Here is a 20,719-nt window from a genome sequence, read left to right as displayed (position 1 = left end):
TTTGCTTTTTACTATTATTAATTATAATTAACTCACGAACACTTCTTTTTTTGTGGAAGAGGAAGACAAACAAGCGTTCCTGATGTTAAGTGATCATCGCCACCGATATTGCAGGAAAAACACCAGAGGATTCACAGGAGCGTGGCCCGCATTAAAAACGTGTACGCGCTTTTTATTGTTAGATATACAGCGTTAGTTGAAAGAGCAAACAATAATAATTATTTAAATTTTATTAGGTAAACAATACTCCTATCACAATCTTCAGTAGGTTAATACCTATATTAGTTAGGTATTATCACAATGTCAAAAATTTAATAAGTAACTCTTATACTAATTACAATTTTCTATCACCCCAAGATAAGATATTTCGTATAAAAATATCCAATATAAGGTAAGTATTAACTAACCAGATTCATGTTTCACTATTTCGTTATTAAGTACAAGTTATAAACTTATAACTATAATTAGTTCTAAGCAATGTCATAAAAATATCACAATTGTTATATTCTATACATTAATCAGATCATAAGCATATATTCTATAAAGAGAATTAATTCGCTTATCAGTAGTTAAATTATTTCGAGCCAGATCAAACATCACACATGGCTAATTAACTGTTAAAACACAAAATGTGTTTTACATAAACACAAACTGTGCTGTTAAACACGCCGTGCGTGTTTTAAAAGATTCACATTAGACCAATCTAGGGCTAGCAGTAAAAGTGTTATGAATATACGTTATGTCGATTTGAACAATTTTTAATGCGAAGTGCATTCAATTCTTATAATAATATAAGTATTTGTCTTTAAGTAATAATACAAGAGCAATTGTTGAGTTTCCTCTCAACATATTGTGCAATTACCCAAATCAGTGCTATGATAAAAAAATATAATTGACAATTGAAAAATGTTTCTAATAATTGTATTTAGAAGAAAAATATTACTTAATTTTGCAACACAAATAAAAATTATGTTTGATATTAATTTAATTAAAAATAATTAACTAAATAAATGCTATTTGACGGTCTTTCTACTATTTAACTCGCAAGTGTTAAAATTTGATTATACATCCCTGATACAACGGCTTGAATCTGTCATTTGACTCAGGACTGTGGAACTCTTCTTAGAAGTTACGCACAGCATCCATCTAACGGCCATTATCCCCTAGGTGGATAGTTAATAAGATAATAACATAATATCCCCCCTTACTTGACAATAATTGTTTAATTCCCCATAAAAACTTTTACCTTCTCAATAAATGATTTCTTGAATTAAAACAATATTAGATACACCGACTGAAGCGATGTTTAAAGGTCAGGGGGTGGTTCCAGCTAGTGAAATTATTAAGCTACAGAAACTTTACATCTTATTCCGTGGCTATACAAAACGATGCACGCCGGAAAAAATCTAACGAACGATAAATAACAAATGTGTGTATGAACACTGGGGAGGAACTGTTTGAACGGAAGCAGACCAGTTACAAGTAAATGAATTAAGAATTTACACAGACGGTTCCAAAATGGAATCTAGAACTGGTACTGGGATCTTCTCACAGGAACTTAACATACACACACCAACACCCTTAGGCACACACAGCTCCATCTTCTAATGTGAGTGTGTAGCCATAATATCAGAATTCTTTCCGATAGTATTGCGGTACTAACTGCGCTGAAGAACAATACCTTCAAATCAGCGCTAATATAGGAGTGTCATTATTTTTTGGAACGAGCTTCCTCTAACAATAGGCCACTCCTACCTTCGACCAAATATGTTCATGAATATGCCATCTCACCAATAAAATACACAACATTCGATCTATAAACGTCTCAAGCCGTAGCTAGTCGAAAACAAGCTATTCCTGCACTATCGTCTAAACTGACACGTCGACTCATCAGCTTAAACAGACACGATATCCGAATCATGGTGGCGGGATTGAATGGTCACTCACGTTATCCTGAAATGTGCAGGAGTCGCCAACCAACGCGCGAACCTTTCGTTCATCCAAGGTCGCTCCGAGAAGCCTGCAAACATCCCAGAAGCGTTCTTAACTTCTGGACGGACCTGGGCATGTTGGAGTAACTGGCCAATACTGTACGCAAAATGGAACCCTCTAATATCATGCCATTCAAACTGAAGACTAGTGACGTGATAGACTTTTCACTAGCCTCCGCTCGCCTTTGTTCTCTGTATGTGGAAATAGAATTATAGTAAAGGTGACGAGCAGAATCGTGCTGTTACTCAGAATTTTAGGAAAGTTTTTGTCCAGGAATCCTGGGCGGGCATGCTATGTACAGGGCAGGGCGTAACACATAAATTATGTAAACATCTGATCGTCCGGATACTTATCATTAAAATAATATATATTTTATAAGCAAAGGCACAAGTAATCACATCTGATCTGTACTATATTCCATTAAAAAGGTATTTACGTGTTAGTACACTGTAAGTACATTATACATTAATTGATTTTGTTTATGGTAATTCTTATAATATCAAATCCTGGCATTGGCAATGATAGAGCTCGCTATAGTTCCTCGCGAATTTTCAACAAAGACGCCTCGATAAAGTTGTTAAAGTCTTGCCTTTTCCGAACATAAGAAGCGCAGATATCTACCAATCGTAAAAACTCTTCGACATCGAATGAGTAATTGGTGAATTTGGCATGCGACGCTCCGCCTGGCCCGTGTCCCTGACAATTAAAAAAAAAACTCCATTAAAAATACACGAACAATGTGTCTGTATTCATAAAAAAAATTACAAAAACAGCTGAAGATTGCATGTGTTATAATACAGTGTGTTATAAGATTTGAAAGTACCGTACTCATTAAATAACAAGAACCAATACTTTAGATTAAACAATAAAAAATAAAACACTACAACACACGCCTTTAATTGTATTCCAAATCTTTTATTAAGTACTCAATGAATGTAAAGTTTGACGTTAACGTCAAACTTAAGTCAATGTCAAATGTCAAATAGTGCCCGATTTCCCGTCACATTTTGCTTGTCGACAACAACGGGTATTGCACCGTAATTTGTTAAGTTTGAGTGAAGAATAATAATAATTACTGTAAAGTATGTTAAAAAGCGGAAAATAATGGATATTAATTAGACTTAGATCATTTATACTTCTAGATAAACTATCACGGCTGTGAAAACGTCGAAAAAATAGACTTTAGAACTAACCTCTATTTTGAGTAATTCACGCACACTAACACCAAGTGTCTTACAAATCGCGAGTGTAAGACGTAGCTTGTCACAAACACTAAACTAATATTGCTGTCCTGTTTTTATCGGTTGTCTAACAGAAAGAGATTCTATCTAGACGTATAAATTATCTAAGATATTAGGTATATTTTTTTCGTCCTTGACTTGCGATTTAGGTGCAACAATATCGATATTGCATTCGCTTTTTGTTTTATAACGCAAAAATAATCATTGCTCCATATTTTAAGATATATTATATAAGATAATTTATTGGGTACCATATTAGTTACATAGTTATTACATAATATCTGTTAGAAATTATACAAGGTAAGTAACTTTAATTTTACAAGTATTCTGGCCTCGCACCAGGTTTCCTGGGTCGTGAGGTATACTCTCTTCTCCTATATTAATGCAAAATAAAAATAAAGGGATTTCGCGTGTATGTCTGTGTGTGTGTGTGTATGAATGTGTGTTTATGCATGGGTGTGTGTGCCAATTAAGAAAAGCAAATTGATAGCGTTGGTATAATAATTTAAAAATTTATTTCTAGCTTAGTACATTAATATTATAAGTTTTTCTGTTTCATCGTAGTTTAAAACTATAACTTTTTTTAAGTTGAGTACTTTAACTTAATTATATAGAGAGACTATACCTCATCCTGTTGTACTAATTTCGTCTTATTCTCCCACGTCACATATTTCAACCCTCGAAGACGCGCTAAGTCTGAATAACAATTGGGGTCCTCACAGTTATATCTGAAAAAATACCAATATAATGTGAATGTTCCACAGGGTTCTATTCTCGGTCCTTTCTTGTTTCTTATATATATTAACGATCTACCGTTTGTGGTAGATGATAGCCATGAGATTGTATTGTTTGCTGATTATACTTCACTTATTTTTAAAGTGAAGCGACGTGCGGATATTGATGACGAGGTAAACAATGCACTCTCAAAGATAGTGCGTTGGTTTGAGACGAATAATCTGCACTTAAACAGTAAAAAAACAAAGTGTTTACGGTTCATTACACCAAACACAGCGGAGGTACAAACCAACGTACTTATAAATGACCAGAGATTGGAACTTGTGGACACTACGGTCTTCTTGGGTATCACGTTAGATAAAAAGCTTCAGTGGGGTCCACATATTACCCATCTAGCAGCTCTGCGGCATATGCAGTTAGAAAGATTAGAGAGTACACGAATGTTGCGACCGCTAGATTAGTGTACTTTAGTTATTTTCACAGCATCATGACGTACGGTATATTACTATGGGGTCATGCTGCTGACATTGATATAGTGTTTGCACTGCAAAAGAGAGCTGTTCGTGCTATATATCAGCTTGGTTATAGACAGTCTCTCAAAGAAAAATTTAAAGAAATAAATATTATGACTGTTTATTGTCAGTACATTTATGAAAATTTAATATATGTTCACAAAAATCGTCACCTTTTTGCTCTTAATAGTGTTTTTCATTATTATAACACTAGAAATAAGGGATTGCTTGTAACTAATTCTAGTAGGCTTCATAAGATACATAATAGCTTTAAGGGTAAATGTATACACTTCTACAATAAAGTCCCAGCCACTGTTCAGGCATTATCTATAAATAAATTTAAATGTTTTATAAAAAAATGGCTCTGTCGTAAATCCTATTACTCCACTGCTGAATATCTAAATGATCGGACAGCCTGGGACTAGATTGTGATTATTTTATAGCGACTGTACAATATTGTATATTTTTATTAAAAAGAGCGCAAAAAAAAAGAATGCTGGGAGAGTTTCTTGCGCCGCTTCTTCTCTCTCAGAGCGCCATTTGTTTCCGAAGCGGTAGTAGTATCTAGTAGTATAAGAAATGACATCAAAACGAATTCTAAAGGAATCAATTTTGAGAAAATAAATGCCTTTTATGCCTTTTTTATGCCTTTTAATGAAAATAACTTTTTCAGTATTGTTTCTTTCATAAAAAAAAACTATGAGAATCACAGAGCATGCGGGGCTACCAGCTGGTAAATGAACTTAGGCACAAGCCATAACCTTTTATTAAAAGTGGCGAATGCTCGTAGGGCAAATCTCATCTGCCCCAAAAGACTTCACTTCGTGATGACCACGACCGCTCTATCAAGAGTGTAGCGAAGAACATGATACTTACACTTCAAAAACTGAAGCCCAATCAGGTAGGAATAACATATGCGTTAAACCGGCGCCGTGCATTCCAATAAAGACATCCGTGTTGTGTGTCATCTCAAGTTGTTTTACGAAAGGCATTGTCTTATCGTACACTACTCGTTCGACGTGGTACCCTCTGATCTTTAATAGAGCTTCAACTATTTCCTTTTCATTTAATATGGTACGATATGTGGTCCCTCGTGATAATAATGTCACCCTTACTTTCTTATTAGATCGTATATGGAGTGGTATTTTCAATGAATGAATTATGTGTTTAGAGAATGCATGAAATAGTCCACTCCTTTCGCAGCCATATATCTGTAATTTGAATATATCATTAATAAATTGTGTTGGCAGTACCATAATATTATGTTTTATTTAAGTTATTTTTTGTAGTACTTTAAGCATTGCATATATATACCTATACCACCTACTTACTAAATATTAAACGCACACACACACACACACACACACACACACACACACACACACACACACACACACACACACACACACACACACACACACACACACACACACACACACACACACACACACATTTTATTTCTATTCATTATTAATTATTTCATTGGTCATTGTCATTTGTCGAGGAATCACTGACCCCGAAGATACAGTTTTAACTAGTTTCGGAGTCAGAGGTCCACCCATTTTAATATCACTGCAAAACCGTTTTCCAATGTTATTATTATTACAATTAATGATAAAAAGATGTTAATAATTAGTATTATACAATAACAGTGAGTGTAAGAAAAAGATGAAGTATTATTATTATTATTGCATATACATGAAGGTCTGAAGGGCGCTGTAGCTTGTGAAATTACTGGGAAAATTCGACTTAACATCTTATGTCTCAAGGAGACGTGCACAATTGTAGTGCCGCTCAGAATTTTTGGGTTTTTTCAAGAATACTGACGCTGCATTGTGGTGGGCAGAAAGTAATTACCATCAGCTGAACGTCCTGCTCGTCTCGTCTCTTATTTTCATAAAATGAAATAAATATATATATATAATATATTTTATACTTGATAAGCAAATCTTATTACTGATGTTAAATATATATCAAAATGGTCTTATCAGACCAATCTATAGCTTTATGATTTGAATCTGAAGTAGTATCTTGTATGAATAATATACCTACAGTACACGCGCGGCTTACTATAATCAGGGGCGTGCATATCATAAAGGCAAATAGGCATTGCCTATCTCGTTATGAACATAAATAAATATAGTGTTAAAGTTAATTTAGTTTAATTTGGTTCCGTTATTTTATACTACATACTTTTTGCTCTTAACAGTGATTTTCATTATTATAATACTAGAAATAAGGGATTGCTTGTAACTAATCCTAGTAGGCTTCATAAAATAAAAAATAGCTGAAAGGGTAAATGTATACACTTCTATAATAAAGTCCCAGCCACTGTTCAGGCATTATGTATAAATAAATTTTAAGTTTTATAAAATAATGGCTCTTTCGTAAATCCTATTACTCCACTGCTGAATATCGAAATGATTATTTTATAGCGATAGAAATGACTGTACAATATTGTATATTTTTATTGAAAAGCGCGCAAAAAAAGAATGCTGGGAGAGTTTCTTGCGCCGCTTCCTCTCTCTCAGAGCGCCATTTGTTTCCGAAGCGGTAGTAGTATGTAGAAGTTATTAGAAATGACATCAAAAAGAATTCTAAAGGAATAAATTTTGAGAAAAATAAATGCCTTTTATGCCTTTTATTGAACACAGAAAAAAGAAGAAAATACCCACGGTCCGCAATCTCCAGATTGCATCTTCCAAAGCTCAACTACGACTAGAGTGAGTGAGAGAGCTATAGAGTGCCTACCTTGTTAGAAAACCACTGACTATAGTATAGTAGATCAGAGTATGTAACTCTTGTTGTCTATTTTCAATAGCTTTTTAGTTTAGCGCAATAGTAACTAGTGACTCCAAGTAAGCCTCATCTGGTATATTATGACAAGATCGTTGTCCCTCCCGAACCCAGCACGAATTTGACTCCAAAAGCCTACATAAGTATTCCGCGCGTGTATTGTGGTATCAAATTCACTGTATTTTTTTTATGGAAAAGGAGGACTAACGAGCGTACGGTTCATCTGGTGTTAAGTGATCACCGCCGCCCACATTCTCTTGCAACACCAGAGGAATCACAGGAGCGTTGACGGCCTTTATGGAAGAAGTACGCGCTTTTTTTGAAGGTACCCATGTCGTATCTTACCGGAAACACCGCACAAGGAAGTTCATTCCACAGCTTTGTAGTACGTGGAAGAAAGATCCTTGAAAACCGCACTGTGGAGGACCGCCACACATCCAAATGATGGACATGATATCCTAACTTGTGGCGTGTCGTGCGACGGTGGAATTCGGCGGCAATAATCATAGAATTCGTAAGCATACACAATACACAAATCTTTATTAAATTATTATCATCTTTATATCTTTGTTTTTATATACAAATGTATTTCTTCGTTATTTCATATTTTTTTTACAGATTTATAAATCCGAATGATCACATCACCGACGATTCACCAGTAGAAAGGTGGCTGCATGAGCTAGATACTGAAGTTGAACAAGTGATTGAGAATTAAGATTATGATATTCAGCCAGAACCAGATTTGCATACCCCAGTCCGCGAGTCAGAACCCGTTGAACATAAAGAGGAAAATAGAGGATAGAGACATTCAAATTAATATAAACATAGACCTTAGAGCTACTACGAACAATCGATGCCTACTATACTAGATAATTACTTGAATCCATGATTCTGACGAAACATAAGGTAAGTCCAGTCAATTAATTGACGAATGGGATTATTTGGCACAAAGATATTCCAATGGCAATACGGCTACCCCGAGGCATTAGGGTGAGGGATGCAGATAGGAATGCTATAGAATTCTTTTTCAGCAGTGTTTGTCGCAAGGTGTCTTCGACATTTTGGTAAGATCCGCTTAAAATATATAGATAATATAAGATTTGATTCCAAAGATTAGTGAGTTTAGCTGGGCTGTTTACACACTTAGCCTCTTGATTGGGCTATTGTTTTCATTTGTCTTCTTACTCCAACCAGCCCAGATCATTCCAGAAGTCTAGCAGTCTCTTTAAGTTTCTGCAAGTGATGCTGGTGATTGGAGTATTTGTGCCCGTTGTTCGGCCACACTCTTGCACTCCATATGCACGGGTTCTGGCGTTTCTTCTCCTTCCATGCATTCTCTGCACAAAGGACTGTCTGTTACACCTATGATAGATAGATGCTTGTTCAAGAGACAGTCACCGGTGACAACACCTACAATTGTACTCATTTTGTCTCTGTGTAATCTCATCAGGTTGCGGGCGAACCTCTTCGGGGGCACCGGAACCGCACTCACGTTTAAAAAAGTATGTGGAAAGCACGCAGTAAAAAATATGTGGAAAATACATTTTGTTTGGAGAGAAAGAAGATGTCGGCAGCCCCTCAGCTCCGCAATTAACATATAAGACAAACTTACCAGTGGTGTATTGTAATATAATCCAAATATCATCCGAGGTAGAAGTGGGAACACAACGTTATTAAAGCAGACAACTTTGCCTCGAAACTCCTTCAAATCCCATATCGGGTTGATGGTGAAAGCCTTAAAGGCATCCTTGAATGCAGAATCATACGTAAATGTTTCCCAGATTAGAATATGATTGTCCCGTGAGAACGAGGAGGCGTGGCTCGCGTTCACATGCAGCGAGGCGTACAAGTTAAAGAAGTCGCAGAAGTGGTGATACATGTTCACAGCTGAAATAAAAGAAAATGCGAGATTATTGCCAGAGTATACTACGGCTCTTGCTGCAATACACATTTCTGATAAATTAGGTTGGTAACAAGATTTAAGAGATTCTTGAAAAACCCAAAAATTCCAAGCTCCACTACAAATGCGCCTTGCACCTTGAGACATACGATGTTAAGTCTCATTTACCCAGTAATTTCACTAGCTACGGCGCCCTTCAGACCGAAACACAGTAATGTGTGAACATTACTGCTTCACGGCAGAATAGGGGCCGTTGTGGTACCCATAATCTAGCCTCCCACTTGTAAATATTAGTTGATGAGGCTCCTGAAAATATAAGCGGTAACTCATTTGATTCGGAATAGCCGGGTACTGACTGAACGAGCAGCCTCGCGAGGATGCCTCGGACGTTTGCCGCAGGAGGCCGCCTCAGTCTATATACTGATGAAACCCTTTCTATTATAACCTTAAAAAGATTCCGTCGTTCGTGGAACAAGCGACGCCAAACACCGAAACCGACAACTTTCGGCTCGGGCTGCGGCACGCTCGGGCGAGGCACGTCTTGACCGACCGAGGATTCGTCTCGCGAGACTTCTCGCTCAGTCAGTACGCGGCTAGAAAAATGTGTCGAGTGTATTGTATAAGCATATAAAAAATTGCAATCAAACGAAAATAATGAAGTTATGTTGATTAGCATCTAATATGATGACAAAGATACAATCTCAATCATTTCTAGACCCAACTCATTTTGTTAGATGTGGTCGTATTTAAACCAAAATGATGCTGACAGTTTCCTCTAACAAATCACACAAGATGATAATTACATCCAGTTAAAAGAATATGTAGTTTACTTAAACTAAGGATTGGTCTCTGCTGCGCTCCAACTAGATACCGCAGGCGTAGACGCAAAGTGCGACAACTAATACCACGCCCAAGAGTGCGTACTTGAGCCAGTCTTGAACCAATGTGTGACATTGACGTAAAAACCTGTTCTGTTAAACTTTGCTAATAATTGAAACTACAATTCCCAGTTGCCAAGTAAAACTTTGTCAAATAATACTACAAGAAATAAGAAAGACACTGGGATCTCATATCATCACTAAGTATTTTATATTTTATTATAATTTCAATGTAAAATAACACGAAATGTAGATACCTATAAAAGTAACAAAATTTGGAATAATAGTTGCCGTAATTAAAAGGCTATTGTTCGTAGGTAGTGCGGTATCTAGTTGGAGCACAGCAGAGATCAATCCTTAATCTAAGATAGTTTGTTATACTTACTAGCATCAAGTTTCATGATAAATGTAGGTTTTTCAATGACAATGTCACATTTTCCATCTAATATAGGTCTTTGTGTTGTCCTGACAAAATTAACTAATTCGGGTGCCCATGATTGTAGAGCACTCATATGTTCAGCTTCTTTTTTCAGTCTCTCTGAATGAAATTTGCAATATCCACCTGTAAACAAACTTTTAGTTAGCAACATTAAATTTTAATTTCAAAATATCTTTATTAACAAGTAAATAAGTTATATAGAGCAGTTTAGAAAAGTAAAAAAGGTGTCAAAGGAGATATTAATAACTATAAGTTTCATTAATAAAGTTTTTTCGAAACATTCACATTAAAGGGGCACTTTCTGACAAACAAGAAAAACAATTAAGAATATGTCAAATAAGTATAGAAAGAAATGTTTTAGATATTCGGTTAAAGGACAGAATAAAACAAGAAGAATTAAAACACAAAACCTAGTTCAGAAATGCCATTAATTTTAGCAAGAGCCAAAAATTATAAATGGTTAGGACACATACTTACAGATAAAGGGGCATAAATGGACAAAGAAAGTTAGAGTGGATATCATATAACGGGGGGTTGGAATACGTAGTATAGCTGGCCCCTTGTGACTACATATGGCTAGACATAGAAAGGAAGATGCTAGATGAGGCCTATATGCAAGGACAAGGTGACAAGCAAACTGATTGAGGGTGCTGCTTGTGGTGGCAGGATGATCCTGTTGCCGGACACTCGGTTTCAGATTCTTAAAAGTTATTGTGTATATATATATATATATGTATGGATATATACATGTTTATTTATTTATTATCGCTTATAAACTGCTCACAGAGTACCTTTATTGATTTATGGTGTATGTGGATAATGCAGCTACTGTACTCAATAACTTCTGTATTAATTTACATTTACTTTTTTGACTTACTCATGTAAGACATTGCTTTTTTATGTTTGAGTGTGTTTGTTGCATCATTTTACATATTATATTGTAATTGAAATGATCTGTAAATCTTGATATAAAAGAGTGGCAATGAGTTTCTTGCTATTTCTTCTCTTTAGCTCAACCCTTTACGAAGTAGTGGTAGATTCAATAAGTTTTTTTTTTGACATTCATAAGTGTCATTTCCGTAACGTACATGAATAAACTGATTTTGATTTATTTGAAACCAGTGTAGGTAGATCCTAGTTTCATGATTTTTGGTATTGTTTTGTGGGTACTTAGGTCTTATAAAAATATATAAAACAGAATAAATTCAGTACAGGATAGACAAGTGTTGTTATTAATAATAATTATAATTTCTTGTATATATTCATAAATTGTTAATTTCTATCATATTTTGTAATAAGTTTAATTTAATTTACTAGTATTTTGTTTTAATTTTTAAGTCTTGTTTTTGCCTATTGTAAATATCTATTATGAAATGCTGTGAATGCCTTTAAGTAATAGATATACTAGACTATATAGAATCTTAATATTGTGTAAGCAAATGTCATGTATACCTATTGTTGGTGTTCCAATAAATAAATAAATAATAAATAATTATTGATAGCAACATGACAGTCACAAATGATAAAGTATGTTGTGGTGTGATGAGGAGGGTCATTCCCGTCCCTAAAATATGAGAGGTGACGGCTGGTCCAGGGCTTGTGGTAGCTGGATGATCCTACATCAGAAACTCTGTTTCATGATATTAAAACTAAAGTTATCCTATATATTTATAGTTTATATCTTTATAATCACAAATAAAACATTTGCATAATAACATTATTAATTTATGGTGTGTGTGTGTGGATTGGTACATCACTGTACTCAATAACTCTTGTGGTTTTCTTATTGTATTTTTTTTAACTTACTTGATATTTGTGTATTTTTATTGCAGCAATTTTTAAAAGAATAATTTTAAAGAGCGACACTTGCCACTTCTTCTGTGTATAACTTAAATGTATAAAGTTATATTGATGGACAATAATATGGCTGATGTGGGATGGAAATCCAATAAATATGCTTACTTTTTAAAAATCATATCAAATGTTTTTTTTATGGGATAGGAGGACAAACGAGCGTACGGGTCACCTGTTGTTAAGTGATCACCGCCACCCACAATCACTTGCAACACCAGGAATCACAGGAGCGTTGCCGGCCTTTAAGGAAGGTGTACGCGCTTTTGAAGGTACCCATGTCATATCGTCCCGGAAACACTGCACAAGGAAGCTCATTCCACAGCCTTGTAGTACGAGGAAGAAAGCTCCTTGAAAACCGCACTGTGAAAGACCGCTACACATCCAGATGGTGAGGATGATATCCAACCTTGTGGTGTGTCGTGCGAAAGTGGAATTTGGCGGCAGGAATCAGGATTTATTCTTTTAAATAGTATTATATGAGTACAGGGACATGTAGTAATACAAAATTGTAATTCAACATATTTTTCTGACAATTAATTCTCACCTATTTGGCCAGGTCCAAGTACATCCATTTTATAGCGCAAATTATCACCCCGTCCAATGAGCCCTGTGAAATTAAGCATTAGTTTACGGCCCCTACAAAATCTGTAACATAACATTTATTTTTAGAATATTTTTTTTTGCTATACATATTATTATCACTCCATTTCAATCATACTTTTAAAAAAATTTAAGTAGGTGTTATTTTGCGGAAATCCATAATCTCAGCTCTGAGTCTTGCACCAAAGTCAATATCTCCGGAGGATGCCTCGTGGAGATATAATCATAATAATAATATAATCAAGAAAATACACACACAGAAAAATTTACATAAAAAAATACTACAAACCTTAAATACTTTGAACACTCCAAAGAACTATCATCGGGAATTGAGGCTTCACACATCACCATCAAATCATCAATTTGTTCTTTTATATAACCTATAAAAAAATATAATTATCTGATTGGTTGTCTGTTTAACGGAGAAAGAAATACAAGGCATCTCTTTATACTGTACAATACCTGATGAAAGCAACATAGCTCTCAAATGGAATACAATTATGAATATTAGTTTAGTAATTTATTTAGTTTTCCATTTGAGAGCTTGCATTTTGTTGCAAGAATATTAAAACGAATGAGTAAGGCTGATGTTAAGTGATCACTTCCACACATGTTCTCCTGCAACACTAGAGAAATCACAGGAGTGTTGCTGGCCTTTCAGAAAAGTGTACCTATGTCATATTGTCCAGGAAACACCACAAAAGGCTTCCTTTTCATTCAAAAGTTTGGTTGTAAATGGAAGAAAGTTGGTTCAAATAAAAAATATGTCTATTTCAGATCCTTAAATATTTGAATAATATAATATACTAGCTGACCCAGCAAAATTTGTATTGCCATATAAAGTAATGTGAAAAATTCAATAATTAAAATTTTTGGGGTCCACAAAACAGATGATGACCGATACTCAGACCTACCAAATATATTGTACATAAAATTTATTGTACTACAACAATTTTTATATTCAAATGCCATCTTGCAACCTTATTGCAGATCTGTGGATGGAACAGAATAATATAAAAATACTGATACAAAAATAGGTGTTGATAATAGACAGGTGAAAATTCGAAGATGTATGTATTTTTTAATACTGAATCATAATAAAATAAAAAAAAAATTGTCATAAAAATAAGAAAACATATTTAGGGGTAACTAACCCTTATCGTTTAGGGGCATGAAAAATAGATGTTGGCCGATTCACAGACCTTCCCGATATGCGCAAAACACCACGACACGAGAATTTTATACATAAGAAATATCACACCTAATATTTTTTTGTATGAATGTATATCTCGCTTAAATATATACTCACCAAAATCAGCTTGTGTGTAAAATGTGTCGTATTGCGCAACTTTAGTTTTAACCCATCCTCTGTGATTACCCGGGCAATGAGGTTGGACAAAATATGAATTATTTCTCTCACAATTTTCTTCATAACCCCAACATGCTTTTCTATGCAATGATGATTTATAGGGGCAATTTACATCCAATGAACAGGAATGAGCAAGTGAAGGGAATGCATTAAAAAAGTACACCATATGTTCCGGCGGCAAGTCAATGTTGTCCAAATTAAATGACATAACCGATGCATAGCAAAATACTGAATAAATTATCAAATTATTGTGCATCTTTATAAGGCACCACATCAAACTTCGTAATTTCCAACTTTATAGGATAAATAATTTTAATTAATTAATTATTATAATTTGTATCTTACTCTAAGAACAAGTTTGTTATGATAATTCAGTGAAAAAATTAAATTAAATGTGTGTAAACTATAAAACAAAAACACAAACAGTAATTATTTCAAAACAATCTATGCGGTGAGCGCCGAGCAGCCCGACTGTCAAAATTCAAACTTCAAACACATGTGTTTCCTAATTTCTATTGTCAACTGTCATTCCTGACATAAAATTATTGCCATTCCACGTCTAAATCACCTATAAACGGTTAAACTACAGAACAATGTATCTTGTGTATGCTTGTTTTCCAGAGTGGCATATTTATCAGCATTAAAAATATATTATACCGATCATTTTATATACTATAATATAATACCTAATATGACTGCATATCGCACCTATTATACTCACCAAAATCAGCTTGTGTGCAAAATGTGCCGTATTTAATTTTTAGTTTTTTCCATCTTCTGTGATTTTTCAGGCAATGTTGGTTGCACAGAATATTAATATTTTCCCCAACCCCAACATACTTTTATATGCAATGAAGATTAATTATCAGTTACTTAATAACGTATATTTTCGAGATTAATGAGGAAGTTTTCATAACGAGAGATTGAATTATAATATTTGTTAACCCTCATTTACTACCTAGCTCTTACACGAGAAAATTACACATAAATAATGCTATACTATGCCTTTTCAGTATAGTAAATCATATCAAAAATATTTTATTTCGTAGGTAAATGAAATATGCAATTTTTTCATACAGCTCGTTCGGAATGCAGATTTCTTTAGAGAAGGACAAGCAAAAAACTCTTAGTTGCTCCTTTCAAAACAGATTGGTATTACAGGTTCTTATTTTCAATTAAATTTACAAATCATTTAAATTACAAAGTGATGCAACAAAATACACAAACTTCATTTACTTAATGCCTTACACGAATAAGTCAAAAAAATGTAAATTAATAAGTAAAAACATAATTATACTTATTGAGTACATACTTAAAGTACAATACAGTAGATGTATCAATCCACACATACTGTAAATAAAAAAAAAGGCATTCATGCGAGCATTTTATTAGCTATTATATAAAAAAAAACTATAACCACTTTAATTTAAAAAAATAAAGACAATGAAAGAAATAAAAAAATATTAATCAGATTTCCCAATGAGGGGAGAAGGTGTTGGACACCTTCTCCTGATGTTCACTCATGTTGCCGAGACACGTTTCTATACATGCATTAATCTTGCACAGTGTCTTTCAAACTTTACTTTCGGCAATGGTTTTGCCATTACGTCAGTTAACTGAATTTCTGTGGGATAGTAGCTAATATTTATTAATCCATGCTCGAAGTGTTCATTCATAAAATGGTACCGCACGTCTATGTGCTTCGACTTTTTGTTGAAGGATAAGTTCACAAGTTGAATCGAACTTTGATTATCAACATGCAAATTTATTTTTATGTCCAAACCAATTATTTCTTGTAATAGAGATTTGAAACACAATGCTCTTTGCAATCTGCTGCGGCTTGGTACTCGGCTTCAGTCGACGATAGCACTACTATAGGCTGCCTCTTGGATGCCCATGATATTGGTCCATCGGCTATCATTAGCACTGAGCCAGAAGTTCTTCTTCATTTCAATGGGTTTCCAGCATAATCCGAGTCGCACTAAGAATCAATGTTCTCTAGCGGTTTAATTCGTTTGAACAAAATGCCTTTCTCTTTGGTTCCCACCAAATATTTGAATATTTTCTTGACTTTTGTGACGTTTTCTCTAGTGTGATTTTCGACTTTTCTGCTAACTAGATTGACCGCTTGTGCGATATCTGGTCTGGTTCTGGTAGACAGGTACAGTAAAATTCCCACTGCTATAGGAATATAGGGATATTCCTCCTCCTGGGCAGTTTCCTGTATCGATTTTGAACCGCTACTTGCGGGCGTGTCAAAAGGTTTTGGCCTTTTTCATGTTGTATTTATCCAGTACGTTATTTATGTAGGATCTCTGAGTAAGAATTATTCCTACTTTTGAGTTTTTTATTTCCATACCCAGATAAGTAGGTACTTACTTGGATTTTCATTCTTTTTCATTTCAAATTTGTCCGTCATCAACGAATAGTCCTATTATTATTGACTTATCTTCGTTTATCAAAACGCATCGATCTGTTTTGATTGTCTTGAATCCCAAATCAAACGTCGCTTGGGTAAAAATTGTGTTCCATGTAAATGGAGCTTGTTTTAATCCGTACTACGATATTTTAAATCGGCAAACTACTTCAGCAGTATTGCAGACAGTCTCATAGCCAACAGGTAATTTAATATAAACTTCATCTATTCACTCTCCGTATAAGAAAGCTGTCTTGAAGTCAAATGTCATGAAGTAGTTAAGATTTAGATGCGGCATAAATGGGCTATAAATGTCTTCGAAATCCAGGTTTCCTTTCTGCTCACATCCACGTACGACTAATCTAGCCTTGTACGTAACGTCATCTTTAATCCAAAATACTTATTTGTTCGACAGTATTTTGTGTCCTTTGGCTTCTGACTTGTCACCTAATACCCAGGTGATATTTTTCTGTAATGATTCCATTTCAGATTGTTTCGCGTTCTCCCAATTTCGTCTGTCAGTGCCAGTGACAGCTTCTTTGTATGAGAGTAAAGAGCAGTCATAGTCGTCAATGTTTTCTGATGTAATCATGGTCACACAGCGGCTTAACTCATAATCTTTGGTCCATGCTGGTGGTCTTCCACTTGAGGGAGATGGTTCATTAACAGAATCTTGACTAGAGCTGGAATAAAGGGGGTTAGGTTCCTGAAAAGGTAAGTTCTCATTAATCTTGTTTCTTTTTTCTGGAATTTCAATTTCAATTTGTTCTGTTTCAGGTTCAAAGGTTCTGGAGTAAGATCTTCGCGTTTCTCAGCAGGAGTACCGCCATATTGCATCTTTTCGATTATTTTTACATCTCTGCTGATAACAACATCATTCCTTTCGGGTATATAGATTCTACAACCTTTTGTATATTCCGCATATCCCAAGAATACTCCTTCTGTGGCTTTGGCTGTGAATTTTCCTCTTTGCTTTTTGTTCATCACAAACACTCTATTTCTGAATACTTGTGGGTGATTTCCTGATGGTGTTCGTCGTACCCATTTCTCATATGTGGAATTGCCTTTGAGAGCTCTTGCTGGGCTTCTATTTATCAAATTGTTTGCAGTGTTTGCTGCTTCTGCCCAATATTTTTTGGGGATATTTGCATCTAGCATCAGACATTATCCATCAGCGACCGATTTTTTCTTTCACTCATGTCATTTTGCTGTGGGGTATAAGGTGCAGATAGTCTTCAACTTATACCGTTATCTTTGAGGAATTTGTCAAACGCTTTAGACCTGTATTCGCCTCCATTATCAGATTGTAGATTTTGAATTTTCTTCTTATGAAACAGTTCAACATAGTTTTTATAATCCTTGAAATTATCGATTACTTCGCTCTTTTCTTTTAAGAAATATAAACAGTGGTATCTTGTATAATCCTCAATAAATGTTACGAAATACTTTGATCCGGCCATTGATTAATTCTCAAATGGGCCACACATGTCACTGTGAAGTACCTGGAGCACTTCGGTACAGATTATTTGTCCATGGCTTTTTAATGGTAGATTGGAATTATTTTTTGTTTCTTCTTTAAAATCGGGTACTCGCGTCATTTTATTTTTAACCATTTCTTTTAGGTCTCTTTCATTGACGTGACCTAATTTCTTGCGCCATTTCATAATTTCACTTTCATCACTAGGCGTGAAGTTTGCTGTCTCCTCCGGCTTAACAAATTAGATAGTATAACCCATTTCTTCTGTTAGCTTTTAATACAGTTTTCTCGCCTTTTGTGACACTGGCTTGTTCCTTTTTAAATAGAACCTTATAGCCATGATCCGTAATTTTGCTTGCAGAAATTAGATAATTCGACAAATCAGGTACATATAATGTGTCAGAAAGACTAATTTTATAGCGTCGATCCTTTGTATAAAGTTCGGCTTTTCCTTTCCCTTTAACTTCAGTCGTATGCTTTTCTGAAGCTAGCTTTAGAATGTCAGTCGCGGGGATTAAGTTATGACGTATACTTTTATCACCCGTCATATGTGACGCACAGCCACTGTCAAGACACCATAAATTGCCTTTACATTTATACGTTTCTGTTGTTAAACAGATGTTATATGTCTTTTCTTGACCTTTAGTTTTATTGGGGTTATTGGGTCTCTTCTTTGACCAACAAGCTTCTGTGGAACGCCCTTTCTTATTGCAAACCTTGAAAAATTTGACCTTTTTTTAGTCTTTGTGTAGAATGCTTCTGAAGTCTGAGGTTCGCTCGCTTCGGTTTGCCATCTACGATTTTTATTTTTAAATTGTCAAAACTTGGCAGAACATCTCTCGACTCAATTGCCGCTCGGAAGCTATCGAATTTTGTAGGTAAACTGAACAACATCATTATGCTTAATAACTCTGGATGAATTTTGATTTCCATGTCTTCTAATTTACCTACTACATCCATAAAATTACTGAGATACTCTCACATCTTCTTGTGGAATCATTTTCTTCAATACTAGTAGCTTTAATAGCGTAGCCTTTCTTGGCGGCCCTGAACTTTGATGTACAGACTTTAGCTTGTCGCATACCTCCTTGGATGTATTACACCCTTTAATTTGTTTAAGTTCTGGTGGAGATATAAGTAAAAGTAGCTCTGACCTTGCCTTTAACTTTCCCTTAGGAACGCACTCTTTTCTTCGGCAGTCGCAGTTGTCGCTAACGGTTTTTCACCACTAGCGTATTCCCACAAATGTTATGTTATGAGAATCGCCTGTGCTTGTAAGCACCAGGTATCCTTATTTGATTTTGCCAATGGTTCTTTGCTTCTGATACTCGAGCTCATTTTAGATTTTTTATTTTCTCATTTACTTACTATTTTAAATATACTTCTTCCATTTACCACTAGATATTCATCCAACCACGCTCTGCTAACCACCACTGATAGGGTGGACTAGCGGCTATAGCAATTAATTAAAACGTAAGTAATACTTGAAAACATTGTGTTTACTTGTATATGAGAAAATATAATACATAATGACACCGCACATCAAAAGTAAAAGACCATAATACAAATTGAAATGCAGTGCATCATAGACAAGTATACGTGGACAGCATCACGAGCTTCCAACACTTAAACGCATGTAACAATCCGCGCGATTAAGTGACAATACTCACCAAAAATCATCAATACTCACGCTTTCTGAGCTACTAAATCTAACACGCCTACAATTCTTTTATGGATATTGCGAAAATATTTACTTTTCACTTATCAAATGTAAAATAGTTTTCTGCTGATTTGTTGTCTCCTGTCTCCTTTCTCTCGATTTCAAACGTCGGGTTAATTATAATAATAATAAAAATGTAAATTTTACGCAAAAATCTAATGTAAAAACACAGTTACAGTTGCTCGCGTTTTATTTAAATGAACATTAATTGCAAATAAACAATAACAAATAATTGTTTTTGGAGCGCACAAAAACAGCTACGAATGGCAAGTTGCCACGTCTATAGATGCGATAACAACACCCAACAGCTTCTGTTGTCCCCTCTAGTTCCCTCCCCTCCGCTCATCTTTATACCTGTAGTTCTTTGAGCCCTAAGATCAAGTTTGTAATAGTTCTCCTTTTTAAAATATAACTTTAAACTGATATAAATAAAGGAAAACTCCAAAAAATTAATAATTATTCAAACGGCGCTCTGCAAGTAGGTGTTCATTCTAACCTTCAATAAGGAATTTAATAAATTGATAAGATGCTAATACTTGAATAAAAGAATAAGAGGGATTGTTTGGCCGTCGTAAATGGAGGATTATAACCGCTTCCTATCCCAAGTGAGATGTTCTTGGAAGCACTGTAAGCCATAGCTTGCAAGGATGGTTTATTAGTTGTGTCTATTCAAATCCATATAAAGTTGAATTAACGCATAAGTCAATAGTACGAAAAAGTCTTCGAACTATTAAAAGAGCTTTTTAAGTTTAAGGGAAATTTTGCGATAAATAAAGTAAGAATGAGGCAA

The 20,719-nt window shown here is 34.9% G+C and overlaps 1 protein-coding gene across 2 annotated transcripts; it reads right to left on the bottom strand.

Annotated features, from left to right (window-relative positions):
- Positions 1-215: 215 nt before the first annotated feature.
- Positions 216-14,771, bottom strand: LOC126972798 (EGF domain-specific O-linked N-acetylglucosamine transferase). 2 transcript variants are annotated; one of them, XM_050819854.1, is made up of 8 exons: positions 14,257-14,771; positions 13,237-13,327; positions 12,892-12,992; positions 10,440-10,616; positions 8,889-9,163; positions 5,357-5,691; positions 3,859-3,961; positions 216-2,688 (listed from the first exon to the last, which is right to left on the bottom strand). In XM_050819854.1, the coding sequence occupies exons 1-8, from the start codon at positions 14,588-14,590 to the stop codon at positions 2,524-2,526; spliced, it is 1,581 nt and encodes a 526-aa protein (XP_050675811.1). In that variant the 5' UTR covers positions 14,591-14,771; the 3' UTR covers positions 216-2,523. The 2 variants fall into 2 exon arrangements, with proteins under 2 accessions (XP_050675811.1, XP_050675812.1); XM_050819855.1 differs by having other exon boundaries at positions 12,892-12,954; positions 14,257-14,313.
- Between the last annotated feature and the right edge of the window lie 5,948 nt (positions 14,772-20,719).

Source organism: Leptidea sinapis, chromosome 27 (genome assembly GCF_905404315.1).
Source record: "Leptidea sinapis chromosome 27, ilLepSina1.1, whole genome shotgun sequence".
Classification (NCBI taxonomy): domain Eukaryota; kingdom Metazoa; phylum Arthropoda; class Insecta; order Lepidoptera; family Pieridae; genus Leptidea; species Leptidea sinapis.
This window is presented reverse-complemented; position numbering and strand designations above follow the sequence as displayed.

Coding starts and splice junctions, on each gene's coding strand:
- LOC126972798 (XM_050819854.1), bottom strand. CDS start 14,590: ATGTGGTGCCTTATAAAGATGCACAATAATTTGATAATTTATTCAGTA. Junction 5,692..8,888: donor TATATTACAATACACCACTG/GTAAGTTTGTCT, acceptor TTCAAATTACAG/ATATATGGCTGCGAAAGGAG. Junction 2,689..3,858: donor AATTAGTACAACAGGATGAG/GTATAGTCTCTC, acceptor TTTAATTGTCAG/GGACACGGGCCAGGCGGAGC.